The following is a 25,882-nucleotide window of genomic DNA, read 5'->3' as shown; positions in this document are numbered from 1 at the left end:
AGTAATAATATTTCTAGAATAAAATCAAAATTTATTTCAAGAATAAAGTCAAAATATTTTCAAAATAAAGTTGAAATACTACAAGAATAAAGTCTAAATATTTCATGAATAAAGTCGAAAAATTATGTGAATAAAGTCGAAAAATTACGTTGAATTATTTTGAAAATACAGTAGAAATTACTAGAATAAAGTCCAAATGTTTCTAGAATAAAGTTGAAACGTTAAGAGAATGAAGTTGAAATACTATGAGAATAAAGTCTAAATATTTCGAGAATAAAGTCAAAATACTTAGAGAATAAGGTCGAAATACTAAGAGAATAAAGTCTAAATATTTTGAAAATAAAGTTGAAATTACTATAATAAAGTCGAAAAATTGTCGAATTATTTTGAAAATACAGTAGAAATGACTAGAACCAAATCGAAATGTTTCTAGAATAAAGTCTAAATTTTACTAGAATAAAGTCACAATACTATTAGAATAAAGATGAAATAGTCAGAGAATAAAGTCGAAATATTTTGAAAAAGTTGAAATTACAAGAATAAAGTTGAAATGTTTCAAGAATAAAGTCTAAATATTAAGAGAATGAAGTTGAAATACTAAGAGAATAAAGTCTAAATATTTTGAGAACAAAGTCAAATTACTAAGAGAATAAAGTAAAAATATTTCGAGAATAAAGTCGAAATGTGGGTGGCTGGCGTGCTGCAAATAATGAATGGAAGACGTTAAATATTATTAACTGTGTTATACCGTGAATAAAAAAATCTTGTGAATAGTTACTTGTTGGTAATATTTTTTTATGAGTCAACCATTTCGACTTTATTCTTGTAATTTCAACTTTATTTTCAAAATAAATAATATATTATTTAAAAAATAATAAATTTGGACTATTCTCAAAATATTTGGACTTTCTTCTCATAGTATTTCGACTTTATTCTCATAATTTTGACTTTATTCTTATTTTAAGAGAAACAGTAAAAACAAATTTGATTCTGGGCCTCTGAACATTTCAGTTACATTGCTGTTTATGCAGGGTCAGAAAACTCTCGGATTTCGTCAAAAATATCTTAATATCTGTTCCGAAGATGAATAAAGGTCTTACAGGTTTTGAATGGCATGAGGGTGAGTAATTAAATCACAGAATTTTCATTTTTGGGGGAACTATCCCTTTAATGGAGTTTTGCGATAATCTGGCTAAAACTACAGTGGTGTAAATACGAGATAAATGAGGCATCAGAATCTCAAAGCTTTCATTCTTTCATGTGCGTTCTATTAACTCCAAGACGAGGACAGTTGCAATTTATAAACCGCTAATCATAAGAATTCAGAGGATTCTAAAAGTGGCGGCGTCGACGTCTCACCTGCCCATCTGTTCCAATCGTTCCCCCGCAGTCTGTGAGCAGCTCAGACATGTCATAATAACTCTCAAACTCCCACAGACAGGCCTCCAAGTTCAGGTTCCTGTAGAAGCGTAGTGTGCTCTGGCCTCTGAGGACGGGGCTGTACTGATACGGCAGAGTCTCTCCGACACCCTCTATATTCCGAGTGGCCTTGGTTAGAAAGCCATGGCGTGTGGACACCTCATTAAAGTCCAGCAGATTGGAGCACCTGTGGTTTCCCACGCGAGTGCCATCGGGGCTCAGAGTCAGCTCGAAATTGGACAGTGCACGAGTAGAGACCACAGGGAGCATGCCTGGAACACACCACATACAAAATACATGACAGTTAATGAACTAAAAACACATACATGGAATGACTTAGTAAAATCATATGCAGTACTGCCTTGGTAAAGAGGAACATGTCATACTAATAATAATAAGCTGTAGCACTAAATATTAGTGCAAATGAGATTTGAAAGCTACTGCAGACAGGAAGATTTTCTCCTTAATAATTTCTTACATTTTCTTTATAGTTTTAATATGGTTTCAAAAGATAAGAAATATGATCTATGAGTCACACAGGCTTTTTTACAGTGTTGGTTTCTGGAGAATCTAAAAAACAACACTATAAACAAAATTTTATAGCTGTCCATTCTTGGGCAATCTCCCAAAAATGTTTTGTGTTCCACAGAACAAATAAAGTCATACAGGTTTGGAACAACTTGAAGATATAGTAGGGGTGGGTGATATACAGGTAGACATGATTAACTAGTAAAAATGAGTCAACTGGTAAAGATTTTCGACTACTGTCATTGAAAAATGATCATTTACATGAATTTTTAAGCATTGAGGTTTAAAAACAAGCGATTTTAAACCGTTGAAACACAATCAGCAGTGAAAGAGAACTCATTTCATTATATGTCTGCGCTGTTTCTGAATGCTGTCAGATAGGCGTGCGCATCTAAGCTATGAATGGTTAAATACACGCACTTGTGTGTGTCAAAATGCCTGTCTTTGCAAATATCCTCATAAACACAGTAATTTAGGTCTTATGTAAAAGCAGACAGCTGAGAAATAAAACATGTATAACAGTATAAAGTTAAAGCAGTCTAAAATTCCTGCTGTTTGTCATTCATGTTAATCAAACAACAGAAGAGAGAAAATCTCTGACTGCTCTTGACTAAATCACTTTTGTAACTTTAATAAGAAGAAATATACTGTATATTTAATTTATCCAGTGAAGAATATGAAGTGCTTACAATATAATACAACGTAAGTATCATTTGTTAATCATTTACTCTACTGTAGTATTTCAGTAAGTTTAAATAAGTTTCTTATTATTATTTAAATGCTGACTGTTTACTTGGATTTAGTGAGCTTGAGTTTTTTTTTCTTTTGTTATTTTTTTGTGATATTGACATTGGTGACAAGATTTAAGAAATTTCTGTGGTATCAAAAATGTTGATAAAGCATTTTTTAAAGCAGAAATTACTATGACCCTGGACCACACAACCAGTTATAAGGTTCAAATGTTTTAAATTGAGATTTATACATCATCTGAAAGATGAATAAATAATCTTTCTATTGATGTATGGTTTGTTGGGATAGGATAATATTTCAAAATCTGGAATTTAAAGGTGCAAAAATATCGATTTATTGAGAAAATCGCCTTTCAAGTTCAAATGAAGTTCTTAGCAATGCATATTACTAAACATAAATGAAGTTTTTATATAGGAAATTTAGAAAATATCTTAATGGAACATGATCTTTACTAAATATCCTAATGATTTTGGCATAAAAGTAAAATGGACAATTTTGACCTATACAATGTATTTTTGGCTATTGCTACAAATATACCCATGCTACTCAAGACTAGTTGATAGAATACTCATTTTTAACTAAATATTCATTTAACTGAACATTTTGCCTGCAGTAAATGTAGTTATCTCAGAGTGTCACAGAAATGTAGGAAAGTTATAGAAAAGTGTAGTTAAAAGCAGCTTTTGATGAGTTAGGAAGGTAAAATGAATGCAGCAATACTTGGTCAAATGGCCTAGATTTTTGACATGAAACTTGTGACAATTTTTTCCCAAAATACTTGAAAACACTTTGCCCCCTTTTTATTATTTTCTTCCCAGCAATCATTTTGATGGAAGACAAACATGATATTTTGATGGAAAATGTTGTTGGCAAATGTATGACATGACACTTCATGTTTATGCATCATTCAGACTTTGATTTAGGCTTTTGAAGAGAGCTGTAATATTTAGTTTTGACAGCGAACAACGCATAAATCCAACAAGAATGCCAGCTTTTTCCCCCAAGGGGATATGTGAGAGGGGTTTCTCTCAGAGGGGCTGAACTAAGCAAACAACCTGGCAGCCAGAGGGAAAATAATTCTCTCACCGTCTATGTGGGGCATGGTGACAGTAAGCTTGACGAGATTGGCATATTCAGGGTCTTCAGCGCCGGTGTAACGCAGTTTGGCAGAAAAGGGCTCAGCACCTACTGTGCCCAATTTACGTGGCTGGCACATCCCTGCCCAGGAACATCAAAGACATGAAACATTACTTCAAGCATATTACCACCTACTGACAGTCTAATTCCACATTGCAAATGGCATATTATAACCAGCAGCTCAGGGAAAGCATAATGTTCTTTGGTGCCGCTATACAAAAGCAAAGCATTTTTATATGATTCGACTTAATGTGATGTTTCGGGCTCACCTTCCTCCATGCTAATAGCCACAATGGGGCTGCTCAGCTCCAACCCCTCATCCCCGTTAGAATTCACGGCACGGGCCGCGCACTGCACTCTAGAGCCCGCTTGGAAGTAAATGGAGTCTAGGGTGATCATCTTGGAGGAAGTAAAGAAGGTATCAAAGTCTGCCTCTCTCATGGGGCTGGTGACGCCATCCGGACCACTGGGGGCGCTAATGAGCCATCGGTATCGAGTCAGCGTGTCGTTGATGCGTTCGCTAATGCAGATGGAGCCTGTTTTGTCGTAGTCGGGATATTTGGGATTGCAGGCCTGGATTAGTCAGAGAAACAAACAAGGACGATAAAGAAAATCTAACAATGAAAACGCCACATTTTAAAATCCAAAATACTATTAGATAGGGCTGGGTGATTAAACGATAACAATAATTATCATGATATAATTTTCCTAATAGAATATAATTACAGTATTTTTTCGTGATTAAGCTATAGTGCATTTATACCAAAATTATAGTGGTTTTAACTATGGTAATCATGATCTAAATGTATGTTACTGTGGAATACCAATGGTTAATTTTAATAAAAGTCAAACAGTCAGAATAATTAATTTTTATTATATAAACATTTGGTTGTTGTGTTACAGTTCTTACAGATGTTACTGTTTTTGTTAATGAAAATAAATTTACATCTGCTTTCTAATTCAAGCTAGTACTACTATCAAATGTGCATTTCCAAAAGACAAAAAAAGTAATATTATTAGGCAACACAAACCTGTTTTATGATTTGAAACAAAATCACTCATTAGAACATGCAGAAACTAAGAGATAAATTTTTCTATTAAGATATTTATTTTTAAAAGTGCAAAGAATTCACTTTCTGACCCTAAAGAGTAGTTTAATTAATGCAATTAACGGTCTAGCTTCTACAACTTCCACTTAAATTACATTTTAACGTATATTAAAATAGTGTAATAATATTTCACAATATTACTTTTTACTGTGTTTTTGATCAATTGTCAATTCAATTACTTTCAAAAACCACCCAAAAAATACAGAACCCAAACTTTTAAACAGTAGTGTGCATATAATATAATATAATTAAATATAATATAACATTTTATAATATAATATACAGTAATATGGAAACACTTTACTTAAAGCCTTTATTTATAATAAATTATAAATGTAGTTTTAATGTAATAATTATGTCTTGTAATGCGCCTAAGGCATTGTATGCTCTCATGAATAATTGTGATACTTATCTATTTATTGTTAGACATTTAAAAAGTATAAATGCATTAAAACACACGAAAAACAAACCTTCAAATATTATAATGCATTTTAACTTTGGTTACTATTATTTATGAAAAGATACAATGCATTACAGCATACATTAGGAATACTTTTACAATGCATTATACATAAAGGCTTTAAGTGTTACATAATATAATATAATATAATATAATGGTACAGGAATATGGCAGTCATTGAATACCATGGTACACATGCACTATACTGCCAAAAGTATTGGGACACCCCTTCTAATGAAAAGGTTTGACTACTTTAGCCATTTCCATGAGTACAAATCTTAATGTTTAAGCATATAATGATATTCTAGGGAATTGTGTGCTTCTAATTTTATAGCAAGAGTCTGGACAGGACCCTTTCTACTCTAACATGACAATGCATCTGTGTATAAAGCAAGGTTCATATAAAAATGATTGATTCAGTCAGTGTGGAAGAACTTGACTGGTCTGCATAAAGCCAAGTCCTAATCCCAGCTGAACTCCTCTGGTGTGACTTTAAATGCAGACCTTGAGCCAAAATCTCATCACCAAACACCAATGACTTACACTATAAACAAAAGTATTGGGACACCCCTTTCTTTAGAACAGAAAAAGGCACTTCCAAAACTGTGGCAACAAAGATAGAAGCATAATTCATGTATTTACAAACTGTATTTCCAGTTTTGGAAGTGTGTGAAATGACTGTAGCCATAGTTACAAGTCATTGGGGTTTGGTGATGAGTTTTTGGCTCAAGGTCTGCATTTGAAGTCAGCATTAAATGCTTAAGCATTAAGATTTGTACTCATGGAAATGGCTAAAGTAGTTAAACCTGTTCATCAAAAGGAGTATACTTTTGGCAATATAGTGTATCAGAGTGCCACAGCACAAACTTCTGCACACAACAGACTTCTGTTAAATCATTTATCACAGGAAACAACACCGAAGAATTAAAAGATTAAACATTGTTTGCGTTTCTTGTGCTGTTTTTTAAGTCCTAATGGTTTCAGAAAAGCACTGTCACTGTGAAGCCTATATTACTATATGTGACCCTGGACCACAAAACCAGTCATAAGGTTAAATTTGACAAAACTGAGATTTATACATCATATGAAAGCTCAATAAATAAGCTTTCTATTGATGTATGGTTTGTTAGGATAGGACAATATTTGACTGAGATACATCTATTTGAAATCAGAAATCTGAGGATGCAAAAAAATCAAAAAGACTGAGAAAATCACCTTTAAAGTTGTCCAAATTAGGTTCTTAACAATGCATATTACAAATCAAAAATTACATTTTGATATGTTTACAGTAGGAATTTTACAAAAAATCTTCATGGAACATGAACTTTACTTAATTTCTTAATGATTTTTGGCATAAAAGAAAAATCAAAAATTTTGACCCATACAATGTATTTTTGGCTATTGCTACAAATATACCCATGCTACTTATGACTGGTTTTGTGGTCCAGGGTCACATATATTTTATAGCTTAAGATTTGAAAAATCATTATAATCTTATAATCTTTTTCATTTACGTCTACTTCAAGGACCTAATAAAAACGTGATAAAAACAACCACAGAATTAGCATGAAAAATGCACTTAAAATTAAAAATGAATGACGCTGATCATACGTAAGTTAGGAAACATTTTGAGAACCTTCTCGCTGACTTTCTCCTCTTACCGTAACACAGACGACAGGGTATCCAGCGGGTGGATGGGCATTTTCTTTGGTTCTTCTAATATCATCATAGTGAAGAAGCGACACGACATGAGGCAGTGAAGGGAACGTGACGTCAGCCATACTGTTGGTCTCCTCAATGTACACTATGGCTTTAGTCATCTAAAGACACAAATTTTTCAATTTACGTAAACTGTGTATTAAACTCCAGATATGTACCGCAGGGAACATTTCTCACCTGGATTTCAGCAACCATGTTCTCGTCAGGTTTCAGATGGACAGTGAAGGCTTCCCTCATCTCTCTTACACCATCAAACAAAATCTCCACTTCCACTACATGCTCGATCTCACCCGCTTTAAACTCAACATCTGCGCACACACACACACAGACACAAAATATATGTTTACGTCCATTAAAAGATAAACACGTCCTGACATTTCTTCTCCTAAACGCTTCTACACCTGATTGCATTTGTCATTTGCATCCTGAACTCTATATAACCTGATGTAGACAGGAAATGCATGCATGTGGAAGCAGCTTGGAGCCACCTGCCAATCTACAAAGGATAATTAGATGCGGCATATTCAAAATGCAAATGACCCGTTCTGGCCTCCGGAAGCCTCACCGAGGGAGATGGGATGGTAGTCTTCTCCAGATACGGCAGAGCCGTCTTTCGTGTGCACCCTCACCAGGGACACTTTCGAAACGTCTCCTGTCCTGCGGATAGGGATCTTCACCAATGTCATCTGCCCCGACTCTTTTGGCTCACTAACGCTGAACTTTGTCTCTGCAAACTTGATGATGGGCTCTGAGAGAGGAAGATGAGAAGACAGATGAGAATTAAGGGGGTTTTGTTCATTAAAAGATTCTTAGCCAAAAGAGAATCTGTTTAGTGGGTTTACTGCAGTTTGACCCAAATTCTAGGAATCTGAACCTCAGTGTCAGGTGTTTCTTTTTAATATTCATCTGAAGTGTATTTCAAATGAAAATGGCTTTGATGAGAAATGTTTTTGTTTCTTTCTTACTGTCAGTGTTGTCCTTGATCTTGATGAGGGTTTCATTCTGGTTGCCTATGGACGCTCCGTATGGTGAGTCACTCTTCGCATTTCCCAGAACTAGCCTTAGTTCCTCCTCCTCCTCATGAATCGAATCATCCACCAGCTTCAGTACACATGGTTTTTCAGACTCTCCTGGGAAACAAAACATGGAGACCAAAGTCTGAACAAAGTAAACAGTTTAACATTTTTTTAGTTTAAAAAAATTCATTAAAAAAAGCTAAACTGACATCGCCTTACGCCAAATGTTTATTATTATTCATTCAAGTTTAATTCACTCACCTATTTGTTAGTTTATTTGTTTCTTCAGTAATTAATTTCTTTGTTCATTAATTCATATGTCCATTAGTCCATTTAGTTGTTAATTTGTTTTTTCATTTATAAGTTTCTTTTTACATTTATTTGTTCTTTTGTGTTCATTCTTTTATTCAGTTTCTTTTATTCCACATCCCAAATTAAAAAGAAGGCCATAACTTGCATATTTTACTTGAATTTGGGCTAACATAGTTGAAGTCTTACACGTTTTAATTCAAGTTTAATTCACTCACCGATTTGTTAGTTCATTTGTTCATTAAATAATTCATTTATTTGTTTGTTCATTTATTAATTTGTTCATAGTTTGTTATTTCAGTCATTTTTTATTCATCTATCCATCGTTGTTTCTTTCGTTCATTCATTCATTTTATTTTTTGGTCTTTAATTCATGTGTTCCTACATTCATCAATGCGTTCCATCATTCATTCATTCATTCATTCATTAATCTGTTCATTGTTGGTTTGTTCATTACTTCATTTATTCATTGTTCATTCATTCATTCATTTGTGCGTTCATTCATTAATTTATTTCTTTGTTCATTTATTAATTTGTTCACTGTTTGTTCATTTATTTATTCATTCATTAATCTGTTCATTGTGCATTCATTGATTAATTTGTTCATTGTTTGTTCATTAATTTATTTGTTCATTGTTCATTCATGCATTTGTTTTGTTTGTTCATTAATTCATGTGTTTGTTCCATTTATTCATTCATTCATGCCTTTGTTTATTTATTTATTTGTTTGTTAATTTATTAATTTGTTCGCTGTTTGTTTATTCATTCATTCAATCAATCATTAATTTGTTCATTGTTGGTTCATTGATTAATTCATTTGCTCATTGTTCATTCATTAATTTGTTTATTGTTTGTTCATTCATTCATTTGTGTTCATTTATTAATTTGTTAACTGTTTGTTTATTCATTCATTAATCTGTTCATTGTTAGTTTGTTTATTACTTCATTTGTTCATCGTTCGTTTATTCACTCATTCATTCATGCATTCATTCATTTGTTTGTTCATTTATTAATTTGCTCACTATTTGTTCATTCATTCATTAATCTGTTCATTGTTGGTTTCTTTGTTCATTAATTCATTTATTAGTTCATTCATTAATTTGATTTGTTTGTTCATTAAGTCTTGCATTCCTTCATTCATGAATCTGTTCATTGTTGTTTTTTGTTCATTACTTAATTTGTTCATCATTTGTTCATTAATTCATTCACTCATGTGTTCATTCATTTATTTGCTCGTTCATTTATTCTTTAATCTGTTCATTGTTTTTCATTAATGAATGAATGAATTCATTCATGCATGCTTTCGTTCATTTGTTTATTTGTCCATTCAGTTATTTTGTTTACTGTTTGTTTATTCATTAATTAATCTGTTCATTGTTGGTTTTTGTTCATTGCTTAATTTGTTTATCATTTGTTCATTGATTTGTTCATGCATTCATTCATTTATTTATTTGCTTGTTCATTCATTATTTTGTTCACTGTCATTCATTCTTTAATCTGTTCATTGTTGGTTTTTGTTTGGTCATTCATTCACGCATCCGTTCGTTCAATTATTTGTTCATTCATTTATTCTGTTCGCTGTTTGTTCGTTCATTCATTCATTAATCTGTTCTTTGTTGGTTCATTGTTCATTCATTCATTAATTCATTTTTTCACTTTTCTGTTTATTTGGTTATTACTTTTTTAATTGTTCATTCATTAATTTTAATTCTTCATTCATTAATTCATGTGTTCCTTCATTCGTTTGTTCATTCTTTCATTAATCTGTTGATTGTCGGTTTGTTTGTTCATTACTTCATTTGTTCATCATTAATTTGTTCATTCATTCATTCATTTGTTCATGTGTCCGTTCATTTATTTATTTGTTCATTACTTTATTAATTTGTTTACTGTTTGGTCTTTCATTCATTTTTTCACTTTTCTGTTTATTTGGCTATTACTTTTTTGTTAATTGTTCATTCATTAATTTTAATTCTTCCTTCATTAATTAATGTGTTCCTTCATTCGTTTGTTCATTCTTTCATTAATCTGTTGATTGTTGGTTTGTTTGTTTGTTCATTACTTCATTTGCTCATCATTAATTTGTTCATTCATTCATTCATTTGTTCATGTGTCCGTTCATTTATTTATTTGTTCATTATTTTATTAATTTGTTTACTGTTTGGTCATTCATTCATTCATTCATTCATTCATTTGTTCATTGTTCCGATTGTTTGTTCATCAGTTTTTTCGTTCATTGTTAATTCTTTGTTAATAATTTGTTCATTCATTCATTTGTTCATTCATTAAGTTGTACTTCCCTCCATTCCACTTCCCATCTTATGTAAAAGGTTATTTACCAGGCAAGAAAGTTACGATGGATGTGTCAGTGTTGGGTCTCTCATCAAAGTCGGACACCACCTGCGCAGAACCCTGCCGAGTGTAGCATCGTACAGTGGACTTGTGTCTGATGTCTCCGCTGCGGAGTACCACTGCAGTGATGTGACCTTCACTCTCCTCTGCAGTCATCACAGCCTGTTTAAACTGCACTTTTGGCACTGAAGAAAGAGAACAAACAAATCAAAATGCTCTAATAGAACAGTCTACCTCCACATCAAGGACAAAAACTAGTAATAATTGGGTCATTCATGCTGTCGGTGACAGACAAGTCTGTGAAACAGCAAATCAATGTGTGTCACAGTCAAAATTTTGCTGGAAAAAAGAACACTTACAGTCTGAAATGGAGTCGTTGATAAAGATCGTGGCTTTCGCTGGCTCTCCCAGAATTCCATTGGAGGGCATCCGGAGAATAAGCTCAAATCTCTCTGTCCCTTCCAGAACAGGCTGGCCTAGGTCATCCAGGATGGTGACCCGGACTGTCTGCATGCTCACGCCCGGTGCAAACTCCAAGTTTCTGCTGATTCCCACATAGTCAACCCCCGCTAGCAGATGAACACAGAAAAAATGCTAAGGTTAGAGAAAGGTCAAACGATATTTAACGGCAGAAGCACAGGATCCTCACTTTCGATTAATCCTCTCTCAGAGAGACTGCTGTTGCGGCTTTTTTTTTTTTTTTTTGAGGGATCGATTTACAGTATAGAGCTTACAGCTCAAGTTTGGGTTGACTGCACAGAGGACTCAGATGAACAGAGTGTTTTTTTTTGTATTTCAGCTTTGCTGAGAGCTCTAGGCTGAATTTTTGATGCCACATGTCATTTGTTCAAGGACTTAGCTGTAATATTCAATAATTCTAGCTGATAACTCTCACATTGATGAAATACCCTCAGCCTTTCTAGTTTGTTTGCAGTGAAAATAGAAACTGGAGACATCTTAAAAGAAAAGGACATTTTTTACAAGTCAGTTTCCTCAACCAAAAAAAAAAAAACTTTCACTGGCCATTAATGAAAACTTGTTTCCGCCACCGAATAAAAACAAAAACGGTAACTGACTTTTTAACTCACAATTCTTGCTATTCTGACTTTTTTCTCAGAATAGTGTGATATAAACTAGCAATTCCGACATTTTTCTTAGAATTGCGAGATATAAACTTGCTATTCTGACTTTTTTCTCAGAATAGTGTGATATAAACTTGCTATTCTGACTTTTTTCTTAGAATTGCGAGATATAAACTTGCTATTCCGACTTTTTTCTTAGATTTGCGAGATATAAACTTGCTATTCTGACTTTTTTCTCAGAATAGTGTGATATAAACTAGCAATTTCGACTTTTTTCTTAGAATTGCGAGATATAAACTTGCTATTCTGACTTTTTTCTCAGAATAGTGTGATATAAACTAGCAATTTCGACTTTTTTCTTAGAATTGCGAGACATAAACTTGCTATTCTGACTTTTTTCTTAGAATTGCGAGACATAAACTTGCTATTCTGACTTTTTTCTTAGATTTGCGAGATATAAACTTGCTATTCCGACTTTTTTCTTAGAATTGCGAGATATAAACTTGCTATTCTGACTTTTTTCTTAGAATTGCGAGACATAAACTTGCTATTCTGACTTTTTTCTTAGAATTGCATGGTATAAACTAGCAATTGTGACTTTTTTTCTCAAAATTGTGATATAAACTTGCAATTCCAACTTTTTTCTCAGAATTGTGATATGAACCAGAAATTCTGACTTTTTTCTCAGAATTGTGAGACATAAACTTTCAATTCTGACTTTTTTCTCAAAATTGTATTTTATAAAATTGCAATTCCAACTTTTTTTTCTCAGAATTGTGATATAAACTAGCAATTCTAACTTTTTTTCTCAGAATTGTGAGAAATAAACATGCAATTCTGACTTTTCTCAAAATTGTGAGACATAAACTTGCAATTCTAACTTTTTTCTTATGTCTGATATTTTTAAATATTGTATAAAATGAGTAACAATGCTGGTTGAGGATGGGTAAAAGAAGAATTATCCAAATGGAAATCCAATGATAACACACACCTTCAGCAGAAACAGGCTCTGTTTTGCGGGATCTCACAGTGACTGTAGCTTTTTTAGAAAGATCTGTCCCAGTCCTCCACACACGGACTTCAACGTGGCCATCGCTCTCATCGACGTGATACTCCTGACTGCCGAAATAAAACACTGGAGCTGTGGGGAAAATAAGATGAAAGGATAAAAATGAACTTCCATGAATAATGAATTTCAATTAATTGGTCTTTCAATGAATCCTTAATCACTTTCAAACTTCAAAAATGAAAAAAAATCATTAAAAAACATTTAAAGATATTTTTCTTTTTCTTTTTATTTATTTTTATTCATGTTAAACTATTATTTATTTATCTATGTTATGTTATCTTACACACTGAATAACTAAACATAACGTTAATATATTTTCTGTTGAAGGATATTTTATATGTAAACCTGTAAAATCCAATTAAATGTTAAAAAAAGTTTTGCAGTACAATATCAAACCAATTTAAAAAGTATTTTAGAGCAAAAAAGTTTTATTCATTACAGATTGTTAATGAATTTTCCATGACCTTTAAAATTGCATTAATTTAAGTGATATTTCCAGATATATATTCCATAACCGCAGGAACCCTGTTGATTGCAGTTATTGAAATTATAATACATGTACTATCCCTAAAAATCAACCTTCCTCCTTATTATTTACATTTAATTGTAACGGTGGACAAAACCCCTTGAATAAATCATGTACTGAATAGTAAATCAACCTCCTACCAATTAAAAAACCTGTATGACAGCTAAAACCAGCTCTGTTTCATAACCATCACAACACCACTGTTCAGTTTGCTGACTGAACAGTGGACGCTGGTTTCCATGACAACAAACTGACATCTTGTATGGAAGTTAGTGTTTTTCTCTCCCGCGGCGTCTAAGAGCAGAGGTCCCTGGGAGAGGATTCAACAGCTGTCATCTCACATTATCTACAGGAAGCCACTTACAAAGAAATGCCTGTAACCTCTCTGGTCAGAACAGCCTCCAAACATAAGATCAGGTCACAAATTGCAGGGTTTATGAATGGATTCATCTTCATGAGAATACAAGGTATAAATACCAATAGTACTTGCCCTAAACTAAGATTTTGTGGATGTTTCTGTGCGTCTCTGAGAACTAACAGACCAAAACACTTTTATTTTGGAACCTATTAATTTTTTTTTCATATTTAAAACAAAGCTGATATTGCTGATTACAATAGCTAAAAAGTACCCTGCTGAACAAAACAGCCTGCTGAACAGCTAAAACCAGCCTTGGTCATTGCCGGTCAGCCGGCTGGTTTTAGAGGGGTTTTTGCCACTTTTTTCTCCGAATCACAAAATATAAACTTAAAATTCCTACTTTTTTCTCTCAGAATTACGAGACATAAATTCGCAGTTCCAACATTTTTCTTTGAATTGTGCTATGTATTTGCAAGTCTGACTTTTTTTCTCAGAATTGCTTTATATAGACTTGCAATTCTGAATTTTTCTCAGAATTGCATGATGTACTGTAAACTTGCAATTCCAACTTTTTTTCTCAGAATTGTGCGATTTAAAACTGCAATTCTGACTTTTTTCTCAGAATTGCATTATATAGACTTGCAATTCCGATTTTTTACTCAGAATTGCTTGATGTACTGTAAACGTACAATTCCAAATTTTATCCGAGATATAAACGAGCAATTCCAACTTTTTTCTCAGAATTGCGAAATATAAACTTAAAATTCCTACTTTTTTCTCAGAATTGCAAGATATGAACTTGCGAGATAAACTTTTTTCTCAGAATTGCAAGATAAAGTTTTTCTCAGAATTGCGTTACATAGACTTGCAATTCCGTTTTTTTTTTCTCAGAATTGCTTGATGTACTGTAAACGTACAATTCCAACTTTTATCCGAAATATAAACGAGTAATTCCAACTTTTTTTTCAGAATTGCGAAATATAAACTTAAAATTCCTACTTTTTTCTCAGAATTGCGAGATAAACTTTTTTCTCAGAATTGCGTTATATAGACTTGCAATTCCGAATTTTTCTCAGAAATGCGTGATGTACTGTAAACTTGCAATTCCAACTTTTTTTCTCAGAATTGTGCGATTTAAAACTGCAATTCTGACTTTTTTTCTCAGAATTGCATTATATAGACTTGCAATTCCGATTTTTTACTCAGAATTGCTTGATGTACTGTAAACGTACAATTCCAAATTTTATCCGAGATATAAACGAGCAATTCCAACTTTTTTCTCAGAATTGCGAAATATAAACTTAAAATTCCTACTTTTTTCTCAGAATTGTAACATATGAACTCGCGAGATATACTTTTTTCTCAGAATTGCAAGATAAACTTTTTTCTCAGAATTGCGTTACATAGACTTGCAATTCCGTTTTTTTTTTCTCAGAATTGCTTGATGTACTGTAAATGTACAATTCCAACTTTCATCCGAAATATAAACAAGCAATTCCAACTTTTTTCTCAGAATTGCGAAATATAAACTTAAAATTCCTACTTTTTTCTCAGAATTGCGTTATATAGACTTGTAATTCCGAATTTTTCTCAGAAATACGTGATGTACTGTAAACTTGCAATTCCGACTTTTTTTCTCAGAATTGTGAGATATAAACTTCCAATTCCGACTTTTATCTGAGATATAAAATAGCAATTCCGACTTTTTTTCTCAGAATTGATATAAACTCGAGATATAAAATGACATGTTTTAAAGTTTTTTTCTTCAAATTTTGGACTTTTGTAACTCATAATTGTGAGTTTACATCTCACAATTCTGAGAAAAGTCAATTGCAAGATATAAGCCTGCAATTGCAAGTGAAAAAAAAAAAATGAATAGCGAGTTTATATATACAATTCCGACTTTGTTTCTCACAATTGTGAGTTTATATAACGTCATGACTACCTTTTTTAATTTTTTTGCATTCAGTGGCGAAAGTGGTCTTCCATACTAAACAGAAATATAAACAGTGTTGAGGAAAGTTACTTTTTAAAGTAATGCATTAAAATATTGCGTTACTTCCTGGAAAAGTAACTAATGCATTAGTTACTTTTTATGGAAAGTAATGCGTTACATACTTTTACATTACTTTTTCTCACCTGGGCTGGTCTTGGTTGTTTATTTTTAATATAAAGAGCTTTTTTTTTGGCAAATGTTAAAGTTTTTCACACCAAAAGTGAAATGAATAAGCCTCAGGCCGAAGGAAATATAAGTTCACGTCTGTACAGTAGAGGGTGCAGCTCAAATAAACCTTTCAGCTGTGCCGCAATTTTGGGTTGCATGAAGAACAGGAGGCAGGAGATTTCACTTTTTTATTTATTATTTTCACATATTTACTGAATCTGTTTTTGTGCAAGTGAGATGAGTCAACGCATGTTCATATTTAGTCTCGAACTACAGTAACATCATGTTCCCTGCGCACACAACATGTTTGCACTTACTCTCGATTTCTCTCAACATGAGAACATGAAAGCTGCCAATCAATAAATGGAAACTAGCAGTACTTATCTGAGAAAGTATTTCAATTTTTTTTTGTAAAATAAAAATTAATAATTTACTAGTTACTTGAAAAAGTAATCTAATTACATACTCGATTCTGGCTCACGTAAACATACTAATCTCAATTTTTCTAACCCACTATTATTAGAGACAAAAATATGCAAATATCAAATATTTCTGTATGCCAGTGCTTTCCAATTCAAAACACTGACATTAAGACAGTGAATCTGTCACATTTTCTTGTCATTTCCTATAAAAAGATGCTAAAGTATTGTGAGTGATTTTTAAGGGTGCTGCTATTTGGTTGCTAAGGCATTCTGAGCGTTTGTTGCCATGTTGTTGCAGGGGGAATTCTTACTATCCCAATTCTCTAAAACATTCTGGTCCCTAGATGCAGCTTTTTTTTTAAAAAAAGAACTGAAATTGTAATAAAATTGAAAGGATATCATTCATGATAAAGATGTTTTAAAATGATTCAATGAGGGAAAGCATTTAAAAAAGAATCAGTGTGTTGAAATATTCAAGCTGCATTAGACGAAGGGTGAAGCTGAAGGTTAAAGCCCCTCAGGGTAAAATCTCATGCTGCATTATATTGTGATACACAGACGGAAGCTTCAAGCAAGCCCATTTGAGGACTTATCACAGCATATATGAACTGTGCTGAATCATCCGAGTGTTATCATACTCAGCGGGGCTAATGAGAGATGATTCATGCACGAAGCAGATGAATGACGGCATCTGCACCACAGAGAGCAAACTTGCACAAGATTCAATTTTTTGAAGAAGATACAATTAGACAAAGCTGCAAATTATCAAGTCCATATGGATATAAGCACACTGGGATAATTCACATCCAGGTGTCCAAACAAACAGTTTCGATTAGACGGACACATTATCATCCACACCGTTAGTTTCATATTCCAATTATTAAAAGTAGCTTGTGCTCTTACAAAATATTCATTATATTGGCAAATAGTTGCGGCCATCTACCCCGAGATGTCCTGTTCCAATCAAAACCGCAGCACGTCACGTCTATTTCCGGGAGCCTGTTCTCGAGCACGAGTCTGTCAGAGCTTTTTAAAGCTTCAGGTGACGGATAAAAAGTCGGTGTGTTCTCCGATTCTGGAAACTCATGTTTGAACTCGCTAGCGCGTCTGTCGGCAGCATGGAGTGCGGATGGGTTTATGCATTTTTGACAGCTTTGTGAAACATCCTTCAGAAAACTAAGTAGGAAAAGGAGGTGGGAAGCACTGAGATTTGTGCAGCATTTAGTTGTATCTGTCAAAAACTGAAGCTATTTTTACACTTCAAGGGAAAATAAGATTAGAAATTACTGTTAACAAAGAAGTGATTTTGAAAAGAAGCATCAACTAGATGTTTTTGGCATGTAGAATTTTTTTGTGACATCTTGCATATTAAGCATAGCTGAACGGTGGGATTTGAAGTAAAACCATCACAAGGAAAGCATGAACTGCTATAAATTTACAATTTTGACTCGGAATTGCAAGATATAAACTCAGCATGGCGAGTTATAAAGTCAAAATTACATGATATAAAGTCGCAATTTCATATAATAAAGTTATAATTGTGAGACAAACTTGCAATTCAGATTTTTTTCTCAGAATTGCAATTGTGAGTTATAGTCAGAATTGCGTGATATAAATTGCAATTGTATGTTATCAAGTCAGAATTGTGATATAAACTTACATTTCTGACATTTTTTCTCAGAATTGCGAGATATAAACTAGAAATTCATATTTTTTCTCAGAATTGCAAGATATAAACTTGAAACTACAAGTTATAAAGTCAGAATTGCGTGATATAAAATTGAAATTGCATGTTATCAAGTCAGAATTGTGATATAAACTTATATACACTCAAAATTGTAAGTTATAAAGTCAGAATCGTGTGATAAAAAGTCACAAATGTAAGTTAAATAAAGTCAGAATTGTGAGATATAAACTACCAGTTTTATAAAGACAGTCTTTTTTCCCTGCAAAATGTAACTTTTTTTAACTCGCAGTTGTGAGTTTACATCTCCCAATTCTAAAAAAACATCAGAATATCAGGATATAAACTTGCAATTGTGAGAGAAAAAAGTCTGAATTGCAAGGAAAAAAGTTAGAATGGCGAGTTTATATCTCACAATTCCAACTTTCTTGCAATTTCAAGTTTATATCATGCAGTTATGAAGATAAAAAGTTATGATTACCTTCATTTTTTTTATTTAGTGGCAGAAACAGGCTTCCAAAATAAATATAAATGTAAATAAAAATGACAAAATCACTGCAACTAAATTTAAAGTGAAAAATGAAAATATAAAATAATAGCCATTATTATTTGATTTTTTTTTATTTATATTATATTAATAGTTACTATAATAATAAAACTAAATACTACTACTACTGGCCCACCACGATCAACCTCTGTTAAGTTTGTTTAATAGGTGCTCCAACTTCATTTTTGAGATACGCAAATGTCACTTTGGACCAAGACCGTTTGTACCGATTTTCATGTTGATAGAACAAATAGTTGTGTAGTTATGACTTTTTTCACGTGACCTCAGATTCAGCTCTTACATATGCGTTGTGAGTTTGGTGAAGATATCTTATTTTGTTCAAACGTTCTAGTCGTTTTAGTACAGGCACCCCTGCCCTTTTTGAACGTTTTGGCATCCCTTTGAGACCGACGGTTGAAAGATCAATTTTTTTTTTGGTAATTATTGATATTCACCCTCCAGAGAATCTTCCTGCAGTGGTTTGGTTCCAATCGGGCAAAAAGCCTAGGACTAATTTGTTTAGGAGTTATGGACAATTTCATACTTTTGATCGCTGTAGTGCCCCCATCAGGCCGATTGGGGCGAGCTTTGGTGACGTTGTAGATGTAGATGGTGGGAGTAGTACCGTCCCTCCAAGTTTCAAGTCTCTACGACTTACGGTTTGGTCTGCCTGATCAGTTTTACATGGATATTACTGATCCTTTCTAACAATTACAACAGGGTTTCAGCTCTACGTGCTTGAAACCCTAATAAAATAAAATAATAAATACATTTTTTTAGGTTTTATTGATTCTCTCTTGAAATATTTCTGCTTTTCCATGAACCTCCCTTTCAATTATTTAAAACTGCTTATTGTTTTTATCTAGAGAAATACTTCTCTATTAAATTATGCATATAAAAAACACACAAACACACTTTCAAAAGTATTTGAAAAAGGTCTCTTTTGCTCTCTCTATTTATTTGGTCAAAAAGCATTAACAGTAATATTGTGAAATATTATTACAATTTAAAATACCTATTTTCCATTTGAATATATTTTAAAATGAAATGATGTAAAAGCTGAGTTTTTACTGAATTACTTTTGCTGAATCATTTCTCCAGTCTACAGTGTCACATGATCCTTCTGAAATCAACCTATTATGCCGATTTGCTGCTCAAGAAACATTTTTGATCATTTTTGATATAACTTGATCTATAACATTTATAGTTATTTTCCTGTAAAAAAAAAATCTAAATAAAAAAAGCTAATTTTTGAAAGCTGAGCCAACTATAATATGACAATGGTCCATTTTCCAAAAAAAAAAAAAAAAAAAAAAAAAAAATTAAACAACATAAACTATTACAGTATAACATGTACCAGTATGTGAACACTGGTCCACTATCCACATCTGAACATTAAAGTAAGTATTGATTTAGTCTGGAGCTACACAGGTGGTTTTCTAATGCAGAGGCGGTCTTTATGCCCTGCGGCTTCAACAGCACTGATTTAGTACTGACAGATTTATGTGAGCAATAATACCTGTGTGTACATTCCACACAATAAATGACAGCACAGGAAACAGCACAGGGCTTTTCTTCAGACAGCTGGCTGTCTGATGCTGCTGATACTGCTGACTGAGAACACCATTTTAGCTCAGTGTGCAGCAGTTCTTGATGATCTACATGGGTTTGGTGTGCATCTGCACGGTGCGTCCTGATATCGACGCCCGTGAAAGCTAATGCACGAGGGGGTGATTCAGTGTATGAATGTGAATGTAAGACTCATTGACAGTCAGCGCATGCCGAGTTGTGTGCTAATATTTGAGCTTCTCTAGACATAAACATTTGTTGTTCTCTGACTATGAACATCTGTCAAACATGCGCGCGTGCTGTCAGGCATTAATTTGAAAGCAAAGACAGGTGTCTCTGTAGATATACTTCCTTCAAACAGTCATGTTTACCACATTTTCTTGTTTTCTCCACCTTCACCTAGGGCTACACTGTCATACAAATAATGCTGAGCAGAAAACATCATGTCCAACATCAATATCTGGTTCTTGGATGGTCTCAGCCTTAGGCTGCACACATATACAGGTCCTTTTCAAAAAATTAGCATATTGTGATAAAGTTCATTATTTTCTGTAATGTACTGATAAACATTAGACTTTCATATATTTTAGATTCATTACTACACAACTGAAGTAGTTCAAGCCTTTGATTGTTTTGATATTGATGATTTTGGCATACAGCTCATGAAAACCCAAAATTCCTATCTCAAAAAATTAGCATATTTCATCCGACCAATAAAAGAAAAGTGTTTTTAATACGAAAAAAGTCAACCTTTAAATAATTATGTTCAGTTATGCACTCAATACTTGGTCAAGAATCCTTTTGCAGAAATGACTGCTTCAATGCGGCGTGGCATGGAGGCAATCAGCCTGTGGCACTGCTGAGGTGTTATGGAGGCCCAGGATGCTTCGATAGCGGCCTTAAGCTCATACAGAGTGTTGGGTCTTGCGTCTCTCAACTTTCTCTTCACAATATCCCACAGATTCTCTATGGGGTTCAGGTCAGGAGAGTTGGCAGGCCAATTGAGCACAGTAATACCATGGTCAGTAAACCATTTACCAGTGGTTTTGCCACTGTGAGCAGGTGCCAGGTCGTGCTGAAAAATGAAATCTTCATCTCCATAAAGCTTTTCAGCAGATGGAAGCATGAAGTGCTCCAAAATCTCCTGATAGCTAGCTGCATTGACCCTGCCCTTGATAAAACACAGTGGTCCAACAAAGCAAATATTTTCCTAAGCAAATATAGTAGTCAGCATTTGAAGTGGATCAAAATCTTTCATTAAAGTTGTCCTAACTTCAAAACAATACCTGTTCATGTCTTAGGACAACTGATGAACTTTTTTGATCCACTTCAAATGTAGGCTATATTATCGTATTTCAGTAATCAGTTTGCAGTGAGGACCAGACATTTCACTGGAGTCAAAAGCCTGGCTATGTCCGAGTAGTTTCCACCAGTTTTTGTTGTACTCTTTATCTCTGCACCAGAACATCTCTTCAGTTTTAATCTGCAGTGTGCTCAGTCGCTGCCGGCCAAACAACACTGAGCTCGACATCCGCACTCTGTTTGTTTTGATGCAGTTCATTAGCTCTCAGAGAGAGACAGCAGTATGGAGTGTAACTTCCTAACACGACTCAACGACTCACTGAAAAAAGCAACAGTATTTTGAAAACAGCAAAACTACCATCATACAACTGAAAAACGTATAGTTTCTTGCTAGTTTTGTCATCTCCACACAAAGGCAGTGGCAAACCAGTTCCCATGTTTAGCACACACAACTGAGAGTGAGTAATTGAGTTTTGGACTGAGTTTTCAGATGTAGTTTTGACCTTCTTTCCTTGCTCATTGAGATCTTCTCTCCAGCATTCAGAGATAAAATCAGTCCTGCATTGCCTGAGGGAGTCAACCTTTGTCTGTTTACCTGCAAACTCCTACCTCACATAAACACACACACACACACACACACACACACACACACCCACACTGGTATACATGTTTTATGGGGACATTCCATTGGCGTAATGGTTTTTATACTGTACAAACCGTACTTTCTATCGCCCTAACCCTACCTAAACCTAGCCCTCACAGGAGTTTGTGCAAACTTTTACTTCATCAAAAAAACTCATTGTGCATGATTTATAAGCCTGTTTCCTCATGGGGACCTGAGAAATGTCCCCACAAGGTCAAAATCTACTGGTATTCCTATCCTTGTGGGGACATTTTGGGGACACACACACACACACACACACACACACACACACACACACACACACACACACACACACACACACACACACACACACACACACACACACACACACACACACACACACACACACACACACACACACACTCTTCCAGTCTTTTTTCTCATCGTCTCTGATCATTTGGGGGAGGTGTTGTGCTTTACTTTGTCAAAGTTGTGTTTATCTCTCCATCTGCAGTTAACCACTCAACATAAATCTGGGGAATAGCCTAAATTTCAGACTTGCTTCATTCTGATCTAAAACCTTGATAAACAGGAAAATAAAAACAGAAATGATACACAACCTACTTGAGCAGCCCAACTAGGGCCACCAGATCAATAATTCATATGTGTGTGTATGTGCTAGTGTGTGTGCACAGGAGAGAAATAGAGAAGCTGAGGAGAACAGGATGATACAGATTTTGGAGGTATGCACAATTTCACACAGAATTTTATTTTGACTATTCACAGTCAGCATTTCATAAGCAGAAAGAGTGTAGAAAAACAACTCACACACATGCACTAGTTCTCAGAATCTCATGCAAGTGTGTCGCATTTTTAACATTTAAAGAATTAGTTCACTCCAGAATTAAAACTTCCTGATCATTTAAGATTAAGGTTTTTGAGTAAACCATTCTAGCATTTTCCTCCATATACACTCTTAAAAATAAAGGTGCTTCAAAAGATTCTTCAAGTGATGCCATAGAAGAACCATTTTTGGTTCCACAAAGAACCATTCAGTCAATGGTTCTTTAAAGAAACATTTCTTGCTTACCTTTTTATAATCTGAAGAACCTTTTGCCACAAAGAACCTTTTGTGAAACAGAAAGGTTCTTCAGATGTTGAAGGTTCTTTATGTAATCATTTAGATAAAAAGTTTCTTCTATAGCATCGTGATTGAAGCACCTTCATTTTTAAGATTGTAGTGGCCTTTAATGGGGATCAACGGGTTAAAGGTCCAAACTGCAGTTTCAATGCAGCTTCAAAGGGTTCTACACGATCCCTGGCCGAGGAATAAGGGTCTTTTCTAGTGAAAAAAAATGGTAATTTTCAAAGGGAACATACAAAGAAAGTCAAATGCCCTTGAACCGAAGTACACAGATGAAGAACTAACCACACATGACCTTTCCAACGTGATTATGTAATGTGTAAAGTCGAACTAGTGCAAGATGAGCATTTGTGGTTAAAAAGTATAGAAATGCTTATTTTTTTTAAGAAAATGATCAATCGTTTTGCTAGATAAGACCCTTATTCCTCGGCTGGGATCATGTAGAGCCCTTTGAAGCTGCACTGAAACTGCAATTTGGACCTTCAACCTATTGATGCCCACTGAAGTCCACTATATGAGAAAAAATTTGAAATGTTTTCCTCAAAAAACTTAAAGAGCAGGTCATATGGGTTTTCAGAAAATATATTTTTTGCCATTTGTAATGTAGCTTGTTCTTGACATGTTTACATCATGTCGAGAAGACGCTGTTTTCTGCACCGTGAAAGCAACCTTTTGTTGTCTGCTCGTCATTTTACAGAGGACTGCTTCTCTAATCTTGGCTTTTATCTCCTTTGGCTTCTAATCTTCTTTATTCGGACTAACAAGTGTCTCCAAACCACAACCTGTAAGTACGATTGATACGTTATGTGTACATTTTCAAGTGAGTTCTCAAAACATCTACTGCGCTAATATGTGATGTATACCTAGCACAGCTTTAGGTTTCCAGGTAAACCATGATATCATAGTCTTACTGAAATAGTTCTGATAATTCGCTGTGAAGCCACTATTTCCTAGGAATCTGTTGATTAATATAGACTGTTGTTGTTCTAATTACTTTGTTTAATAACAAAGAAAGTAACTGGCATATTGTGCTTTACAAACTGTGTTGTTTCATCATTTAGTCACGTTAGCACTCGGCTAACGTATCCACCATTATTGTTTTGTTATGCGTTTACAGTTTAGCAGCTAAACTTTAGCTGTGGCCATGATTCTCTTGCATAAGGGTTAAACAAAATGTTTTTATGTCATTATTTTAAAAACGGATTGGATTGTTTATTGTTTTAAGTAAAGGTGCATTTGAGCTGCTACTGAAAACTAGCCTAATCACATTTCGAAGGTGGTTCAAGGGTGTAAAATAGATGCTTTTTGTCAGTTCCCCCGGTAAATTTGCATTCCAGAGGCTAAATAATACGTTATTGGGGTTGCTTCAACCCGCGGACTTGGCAACACTGATTTTAGTGCTCGCTGACTTAGCTTAAGCTTAAGTGCTCCTCTCTGTGCCAATCACAACAGAATTGGCCAGCTGACCAATCAGAGTTGAGTAGGCTTATGGAAGGGAGGGGTTTACAGACATTATGCTCGAAGCTGGTTTGAACGAACCGTTTCGAAATCCTTAACAAATGACTATGTATAAATGTATATTCTAAGAAAATTACGTTTTCTGACCTTAGATGCATTTAAGCCTGTTGTAGGGGACTCCAACACAATATTAGGATACTTCAAAAAAAACAAAAAAACATATGACCTGCTCTTTAATTTCTTTTGGACTGAAGGGCTTGTGGTGCTTATAATGCCTTAAAATGTTGCATATGTATGTTAGCAGCTCTCATCTTGAGAGAAATCAAGATATAAACAGGCTTATATTGTACACAGGTTTGTGACTTTCACAGTTTATTTTTAGGATTAAGTAAATACAATTTACTACAGTTACACTTATCTTGTAATATTACACTAAGTAAATGATGAAAGCCTTAAGGAACCTCTTATGCTTCATGTTAAGCATAAATACAATAGGCTGAAAGTATATGCTCATTTGCAGCTCTGACACTAAAATAAGGGAGTGTTTTGCTACTGCAGGATGCTGACTGATGTTTAGGTGGTTTTAGCCCAGATTTACTGATAACGGTTTCAGATAGAGTGAGATATGATCTAATACCCTTAGGATATTGTACCATAGACTACAGGATTGCCCTAGAAAAAACTTCAGTAGCCTGAGGTGTACTGTGTATGTGTGCGAGAGAGAAAGAGGGGTTTTAAAAGGAAGATAAAGACGTGCCAAAACAAAGCGCCAACAACACCCTCTAATTACACAGTCTCTTACTTTCATGCTATTTATGCTTTATGCTTTAATAAACACTATTTGTCATATATACCGAATGCAGCACGCTCAGTTGAAATTTAACTTAATGAAAGCTTTCACCTTCGTGTCACATGGGAATTAGGACTAATCCACGTTCAGCGTGGAGCAGCGCAAGATTCAGTCACTCAGCGGTATATACACATATGTGCATGTATAGTTTCCCAGCCAAAGGATGAACTCTATCCCTTGCAGCTCTCTCCTGAGTGCAATTTCACGGTTTCTGTCTGAGGTGGGCTAAGCCAGCGGCTCCTATTTTCCTCAGCAAACTTTTGAGGGGTGCCATAATAACAGCAAAACAGAGATAAAAGAACAA

General features: G+C 34.2%; 1 protein-coding gene across 2 annotated transcripts in view; it reads right to left on the bottom strand.

The window, feature by feature from the left end:
• Window positions 1-25,882, bottom strand: part of frem2a (FRAS1 related extracellular matrix 2a) — a 105,557-nt gene that overhangs the window by 8,965 nt on the left and 70,710 nt on the right. For both annotated transcript variants that reach the window (XM_073829876.1, XM_073829875.1), the window contains exons 7-16: window positions 12,873-13,022; window positions 11,159-11,368; window positions 10,787-10,984; window positions 8,088-8,252; window positions 7,688-7,870; window positions 7,300-7,430; window positions 7,065-7,223; window positions 4,104-4,407; window positions 3,784-3,915; window positions 1,360-1,691 (exon numbers count right to left, since the gene is read on the bottom strand). In XM_073829876.1, the coding sequence (XP_073685977.1) occupies window positions 1,360-1,691; window positions 3,784-3,915; window positions 4,104-4,407; window positions 7,065-7,223; window positions 7,300-7,430; window positions 7,688-7,870; window positions 8,088-8,252; window positions 10,787-10,984; window positions 11,159-11,368; window positions 12,873-13,022 (1,964 nt within the window). The remainder of the gene's footprint in view (window positions 1-1,359; window positions 1,692-3,783; window positions 3,916-4,103; window positions 4,408-7,064; window positions 7,224-7,299; window positions 7,431-7,687; window positions 7,871-8,087; window positions 8,253-10,786; window positions 10,985-11,158; window positions 11,369-12,872; window positions 13,023-25,882) is intronic.

This window comes from Garra rufa, chromosome 23, assembly GCF_049309525.1.
Source record: "Garra rufa chromosome 23, GarRuf1.0, whole genome shotgun sequence".
In the NCBI taxonomy this organism is placed as follows: domain Eukaryota; kingdom Metazoa; phylum Chordata; class Actinopteri; order Cypriniformes; family Cyprinidae; genus Garra; species Garra rufa.
The sequence above is the reverse complement of the archived record's forward strand: the minus strand, read 5'-3'. Positions and strand labels throughout refer to the sequence as shown.